At 32.5% G+C, this 8,336-nt stretch overlaps 1 protein-coding gene across 1 annotated transcript; it reads left to right on the forward strand.

The window, feature by feature from the left end:
* The first annotated feature begins 4,638 nt into the window (after positions 1–4,638).
* LOC120086282 (senescence regulator (Protein of unknown function, DUF584)) lies at positions 4,639–5,891 on the forward strand. The gene has a single exon (XM_039042841.2). The coding sequence runs from the start codon at positions 5,216–5,218 to the stop codon at positions 5,768–5,770; it is 555 nt and encodes a 184-aa protein (XP_038898769.1). The 5' UTR covers positions 4,639–5,215; the 3' UTR covers positions 5,771–5,891.
* The last annotated feature ends 2,445 nt before the right edge of the window (positions 5,892–8,336 follow it).

Raw genomic sequence — 8,336 nt, forward strand, 5'->3', positions numbered from 1 at the left:
GACCTAAAGATCATAGGCTCTAATGATTTGAGATTAACTGGCTAAACTCTTTAATCTAATTAACCACCATTCATTAGTTACCGGGTCACTCCACTAAAGCTCAGTAGTTGCATTCCCCATACTGTATATATATTATGTCCATTCGATATAACCATGATTAGTAAGTTAGCCTTTCACAGGTTGTTTGTAATAATGGTTAGGTCAAAAGCTGTTTTACCCCCAAGATTACATCTTAATCCTTAAGTCCCACTGATCCTCTAATGAAAAATTGGTGATCTAATCACTAAACTGAGTCCCTCTCGGGCCAATAAGAGGGTGGGGCCCTTTGTTCAAGACCCGGAGTCAGCACTTAAGGGAACAACCTCTCTACTATCCTTAAAAGCAAGTAGAAGTGATTTTCATTTTGCACCATATGTCCCTAGCTATCTATCCGATCTTACCCCTGAAATGGGAGGCTTATTGAGCCGGCACTGTTGAGCCAACCTTCAGCCATGCAAATCCAAGGAGAATCCCGGATAAACATAGTTCATAGTTAGCTCAGGATTAAGGTCAAGTTACTAAGTCATCGCTTTGAAATAGCCAGTCTTAAACAGTAAACATCGTTATAAAGTAAGAGTGACTTAATTCTTGGTTCGATCTTATGCAAACTCATTGCATAGGACGCCCCCACTCCTCATGTCAATACATGAATGAATCAGGAACACTTCGTTTGTAGCACTTTACAACAAATTGTAACAACTATAAAGTGGGTTGCATCCAATAGTGTTACCAGTATAAGGTACCCAACCTATATTTGTATAATATAGACCATTTTGGCTATTTACTGAACTTGATCCACTCTTATGTCTCCACATAAAGTTCATGTATTCATATAATAGCCATGGATATTTAGTTTATTGGATTTAGTCTTTACAAGTTTAATTCACATATTTAACAATAGTTTTATTGGATAAACGTCAATAACATCTTTATTGATAATAGGATATGTTTAACATTACAAACTGTGAGTTTTAGGACATACAACCCAACAATGGAAGCATGGAATGTCGTAATAATTGAAATTCTTGCACGTACACATACGCGTATTCAAGTCAACAACTCCATTAAGGTGATTATCAACAACCTTAAAAATCTGTTGATCAAATGGCCTCACAAAATGCCTTCTATATCTATACTCTATCGTCGCCATTTTTGCCTCCGCATAATCTGAAAGCATCGTTTGACGAATCAATGTATAGGTTATTTTTCGATGAAACCTGTCATACAACAGACCCCTTATGTGATCAAGAAATTTAGTTATTGAAAATTTTCTAGTGTCCTTCAATACAACGTTCAAACTTTCAGCCGCATTTGTAGTCATCTGATCAAACCTTCGTCTACATTGAAATGCCCTAACCCACTTTTCAAATCCAATCTCCTCTAAGTATTGGCCCACTCCTCTGATTAGGATAATTTTGGCCCAATGTATTTGAAAAGTAGTCTCACGGGATGATTTTACAATTAGGAAGAAATCGAGGAGGGGAGTTTTTTTTTCCCGAAATGCTTGATTAGGTTTAGACTTATGTGATGAATGCATAAACAATGGAAGACAGAAGGAAATACCTTATTGATTACTTTGCCAATGCTTGCTTTACGATCCGACACAATGACAAGTTCAGATATAGCCCTACTAACCACCTCATTAACCTACTAAAAAAACCATGTCCAAGCCTCTTCCCTTTCATCATCCACAATAGAAAATGCAGCTGGATATATTTGACCGTTTCTATCCACCGAATTCGCGCTTAACATGACACCCTTAAACTTATCTCGTAAGTATGCCCGTCAACAACCAAAACACGCCTTACTTAGTTCAAGAAGCCTCGTACTAACGGATCCAAATCCATGAAGACATATTTGAAGTACCTATCATCTTGAAGCTTCAATATGTAAATAGTGTCGGGGTTCATTACCTTCAAAGCTTCCCCATAAGCATGTAACTGGCCGAAAGACTCCTCTAGCCTACCTCGGACCATTAATAACGCCTCTTCTCTAGACCGCCAAGCTTTCACATAACTAATATTGAAACCATATCCCTCCTACATATCTTCCATGATATCCTTCGACCTATACATAGTACCAACATTCGTGAACTTGGACTTAATTAGGTGACCAACTAATTTGCTTCTAGCTTGACGGCGATCGTGATCCATTAATTACTATAAACATGTATGGACATCTTGATATCTTGTTATTTTGAATAACTCCGAATCCTTAAGCTCGAGCCTAAATCCTCCAATGACAGACATCATGTCTATATTTAGCAACCAATAGTGATTTTGTGGGTTTGTCAACCCTATGTTCAAAATTTTGGCGTATAGCGAAGAGGGACAATGTGAATGAAAGTTCTCCTTTGAGAGATATATCTGCCCTACCTTAATATGAATGTCCTCGCTCTTAAACATCTGACCTGACATAATCATTGCCACTTCAGGATATGCAATTGGAGGTTTCACATGAGTATTTTCCAAGTACAAGTTGGTATCTTCGCATTGACGGTTACTACATTCACCCTCCTTTTGAATGCCCTTGTCATCCTCTTCAGTCAGATAATTAGACTCATCATCCAATTCCTCTGGTAATTCCCATTCGTAGTCTGAATCGTCTTAAACTATGTTCTCCTTTGGGTTCACATTCTCCTCTTCTATACCATGCTAAAAAACCCCCTCAACATGTACATTTTCATTTTCTATCTCATTCTCCTCACTTACATTATGTCCAAACCCCCCGTCTGCTTAACCAATATCCTCCTCACCATACATTGAGGAGGATAGACTATTATACTCACAATTATATGGATAAACAAACAAAAAAACTATCTTACACATAAAATATAATATAGCAAACAAACCCCACTCGAGTAAGATAATAAAAGAATGTTTAGTCCATGAATTTGGAATTAGGGGGGGTTTGGGTGAAGCCAAACCCATGTTTGGACCTTTGAAATAAAATTTTTAGATTAAGAAACCAAAATCCATGGTTTTGGAATATGGTTTTTGATGAAGTCAATAGATCTTAGAAAAAATTACCTTTATCTTTTACCTTTTATCGATGGTTATTGATAACAAATGTCGTTCGACTTTACGATCAACCGTTAGCGACCAATCTCCTTGACCGTCAAGGATCGATCACATTGACCGTTGAGGATCGACCATATTGGCCATTGACGACCAATTGTCTTGACTGTTGGCAACCGATCACATTAACCATCATCGTAGACAAGTGAACGTCTTGATCATCGAGATTGATCGTTGTGATCGTTAACGATCTATCGTCATGACTAGTAATGACCCATCGTAGTAATGATCAACGACCAAATGCCATGGCCTTTGGCGATCGATTATCGTGATGGTCGGAGACTAACCAATCGTCTTAATCGTCGGTGATTGTTGATTGTCTTAAATGTCGGCCAACGATCATTTACCATCTTCATCATTGGTCGATGATTGTCTTTATCGTCAACAATTGACCATTATGATCATCTTAACCATCAACAACCAATGTTCATCTTTAGTTAATGACTGATTTAGTGATGATCAACATCCAAACGTCATGACCCTCAACAACTAATCGATAAAAATTGACCCATCATCATATCATCGTTAATCGATCGTTGTGATTGTTTTTGATCAATGCATGGTTGTTGGTGGTAGCAGACAATTATTGTCAGCAGGTCGCTTGTGACCAGGGGTCGTTGACAACTATTTTCTTTCCTCCATCTTTCTTTCTTCCTTGGATTTCTTATTCTTTTCACTTTCTTTATTTTCCCAAAATAAATAAAAATAAAAATAATCTCCCTTATTCCTAGGATATTCCTCATTGAAGTATTGTGTTGATTATGCTAATCGTGAACTCGTGGATAGTCAGATGTTCCTTGTTGCTCACTACCCACGGTTGGTCACTAGGGTTTTGTTTTTCTGTTTTCTTCTCTTTCTTTTTATTCATTTCTCTCCCTTTTTTTTTTTTTTTTACTTATTTTCACGCACTAAATATAAAAAATTGACCTTGCATCAGTCATGATGTTCATGGGTCATCAAATTCTCTTCACCGACCATTACACACCTACCATCTTGTGTGATGGTCATCTACTGGCGATTACTGATAATTTTTTTTTCTTTTCTTCTTTCTCTACTTTCCCATCAATTTTTCATTTCCTTCTCCTTGTTCTCCATTCCCTCCTAAAAAAAAAAACTAATTGACAGATAAAAAATACTATTAAATGCAAACTTTAAAGGTAAAATTCATTTGATGACTACATGAAAAAAAATGATAATTTAGAAATTTAAAGCAAAACTACATTTATTATAAATGTGTTAGAATACTAAATTTCAAATTTTATTACTTTGTTATCAAAAGATAAATTTTTTATTTAAAGAGATAAGTTAAAAATTTAAAGGCAAATTGAACTTGTTATAAAACTTAATTTCAAAGCTTTGTTACTTTTTTACTAAAAATGTTTTTCCATATAAAAATAACTAAATTATTGTTATTCGTACGTGATTGTCATAAAAATTAATGAACTCAAATGAATTAATATAGGATTACAAAAGACAAAATTAATATAAATTTCATTTTAAGACGAATATGTTAAAATTTTCTTTTAAAGGTATCATGAAATTTGGTGCAAAATACACTAGGGTTATACAATTTACAAAATAACCATTAAAAAAATAGAAAAAAATAGATTATCCAAATCCATGCCTACACCTCAAATACAGGACTTTAGAATCTTAGACTTCTAAATCTTACATCCCAAATACAGACCTTTGTAATTTACAGGCTTATTTCCAGACTTTTGATTTACTTTCTTGTGACACAACCTGTTATTTTGTAATGGTTTGTTTTGATATTTATTTGTTTTTTTTAAAAAAAACAATAATAAAATTTGGAAATGAAATTAATAATGAGGTTTAAAAGGGAAAAAGAAACATAGAATTAACAAGATAATGCTAATATTATCACACAGCTCATAATATTTCATTTCTTCTCAATACGTTGGTTGTCACACGCATCTTCCTATTTCAAGTAAAATAGTAAAACGACGTCGTATTAAGAAAAAGCCTTCAAAAAACGACACAGCCCTCTCTTTTCCCTCTCCTCAATCTTCCTCTTTAAAAATCTCTCCCCAAATTCCTCACAGATTCCATAAGATTCATCTTCAATTCTCTCCACAGCCATGGACGGCGGCAGAATCGGCCTGAGCAGCGCTCTGTGGCGGTCGTTCAGAAACGGCGATTTCGAAGAAGAAGACGTCTGGCATGTTCTCAACGACAAATCCACAACCACTTCAGAAACCTTCGATCATTCCAAATTCTCCAGCGATTCATATGTTTTTGAATCCGACTTTCTTCCGTCCGCTTCCAGAATGATCCCGAGGCCGAACGGCGGCGGATATACTCAGATTGTGCCGAGATCGGCTCCTCGATCGATACCGCAGTGGTTCAAACGTGAGGGAAGTAGAAACCCTAGGACAGTGGGATTGGAACAGGACGATGAGGATGGAGTTGACGGCGATGGCGGCGACGGCAGCGATAGCGCGGAGGAGGACGAAGAAGAAGAAGGATTTGATAACAGAGTTCCGCCGCATGAATTAATAGCGAAGAGATTGGCTAGGGCTCAGATCTCGTCGTTCTCTGTGTTTGAAGGAGTTGGAAGAACTTTGAAAGGGAGAGATCTGAGTAAAGTAAGAAATGCTGTTCTTAACAAAACTGGATTTCTCGAATCGCTATAATACACCCAAAATTTGGGGATATGTGAATAGTTTTTTTTCCCCTTTTTAGTTGGGGGTATTTTTGACATTTTTATATTCTACTTTTTTCCATTTTAGTTTAAATACTATTTTTCTCTCAAAATCTTATTATCGACGTTCATATTTTAATCTTTGAGTGAATCCAAAGTCTAACATTTATTAGATAAAGATATGTCGTAAGGAAAATCATTACTATAGGCAATTGTAAAATATAACAACTAAGCTGAGAGTATTAGAAGATATAACACAATACAAAAAAAATTGTAGATATAACAAAATTTAGATAGTCTATTAGTGATAGATCATAACATTAGTAGAAATCTATCACTAATTGATTATATCCTTTGTTATATTTGCATTTTTTTAAAATATTGTTATACACTTAATTATTATCACTAGAAATAATATTTATTGCAATTACCTTTATTTTTCTAATGATATGAGAGATTTTGAGTGAAATCAAATTAAAGTCTTTATATAAAAAATAGACAATTACAAAATATAACAATCAAGCTGAGGGTATTAGTAGATATAACACAATACAAATATTTAGTTTGTCTTAACTAGATGTTCCACCTCAAAGCGTAAGTAAAACAAATATAAATTTCGGAAGAAACATCTAAATTGATTAATTAAAAAATTTTAGAGTTTAAATTGATATAATTATTGGTTTTTGACTTTTAATTGATAGAATCTCAAATTGTATGAGTATAAATGGATCTTTTTTTTTCTAACAAAATTTGTTGATAAAAGCTAGAATAAATAGAGAAATTTGGAGGGTAAAAATAGTATTTAAACTTTTTTTTTTCTTTTCCTATATTTGGATTTGGATAAATTATGCCAATTGGATAGCAGCTGAAAATTCAGCTCAATGTGGCTTTAAAAGAAATTCAGGTAGTATAAATAAATTATTTATAAAAGAGTAATTATTTTAAATGGTAAAATATATGAAAATAATTTCAAATATAATAAAATGTTATTACAATGACAACGTTAGATATCTAATAAGATAGATTCTACTATATTTTAAAATTAACATTTAAAAAAATATTAAAGTCCTGGGCAAATCTAGTCCTTGAAAAATGTAGAGATATTGTCTGGAATCATTACGATCAGCATGTTTTTTTATTTGTCTTTGACAAAATATTAATAGTTAATTAGTGAACATAAAATCATGATGTGACAACATTATATATAAAAGGAGTCTAAATTAATTTTACGATTAAATTTACAAATAAATTTAATTTCTATGAATTGAAAAAAAAAAAAGAATTTAGTCATTACATTTTCTAACTTAGAATTTAATCTTTATTATTTGATAAAACCTCATCAGTAATTCTTATAATTGAATTAAATTCTCATAACTAATTTTTAAGTAAACTTTTTTATGAAAATTTTATCAAATTATAGTAAATAAATTCAAATTATAAACTATAGAAACTAAATTTTAACATCCTACGAGTAATAATATTGAATAAATTTACAATTTAATCTAATGATAAATAAATAAATCCCCTTAATTGGGTCCTTATAAATTTAAATATTTCCTTATCAGTATAATCTTTTAAGATGAATACAAATCCAACAAGTATGGTCTCTTGCACTGAAAATTATTGTGAAAGGATTATGATAAGATTGTAGTTAAATTAGATTGAGAATGATAATAATAATAATCAAGAAGAAGAAGTGAGAGAATAACACAATAGTTTTACGTGGAAAACTCCTAAATAAATTAGGGTAAAAACTATGGGTAAGGATAGAATAAATCCACGGTATAAAATAGGAATTATAAATCTTCTTTCTTATAAGAAAGAACAAGCTCGCTTATAAAAAAAATTCTCTCTATTTTATTTCTCACACTTTGCTCATTTGTTGGAGATTTTGAGATTGTTTGACAGCCATGGATCCCCTCCTATTTATAGCCCAAAGTAATTTGGTCATCAAGTCAATTCAATGGCTCCAATTTGTTCTTAATAGATGAGAAGGATAGGTGGTTCCAATTCTCTTCGATCAATGTGAAAGTTCTAATGATTATAAATTGTTCATAGACAAAGTATTATAAGATCCAATGACCCAAAATTATCTTAAAAAAATCTTTTTGAATAATAAAAAAATTTCTTGATAATTATCCCACAAAAATGAGATTAATTATACATTTGGTTGTTGGATTTATTCATGTTTTTAAATTAATAAGCTTTATCTTGTTTCCATATTATTAAAATAAAGATGCTAAATTAACATAAAATGTTGAAAGAGCAAAGAGAAGCATTTAGATTAACATGAATATCTTTTTATAAATGGCTCATGTTGGAAAAATCATAAAACTCAATTCATCATTATTCTAAAATAAATGTATAGAATAATTAAGATATAGGACCTAAACATGGATAAAAAATCAGTTTATGGTCTTCCTTGACTATGTAATTCAGATCATAATGGGTAGACCCTCACTATCAGATGAAGAATAAGAGACTAAAGAGACATAACATTTTGGGGACCATAACTCTATATTTATTAATTGATCCTAGGATTTTCATAATTCTTTAGA

The sequence above is a fragment of the Benincasa hispida genome, chromosome 9 (genome assembly GCF_027475165.1).
Source record: "Benincasa hispida cultivar pf3 chromosome 9, pf3_genome.v1.1, whole genome shotgun sequence".
NCBI classification, from domain to species: domain Eukaryota; kingdom Viridiplantae; phylum Streptophyta; class Magnoliopsida; order Cucurbitales; family Cucurbitaceae; genus Benincasa; species Benincasa hispida.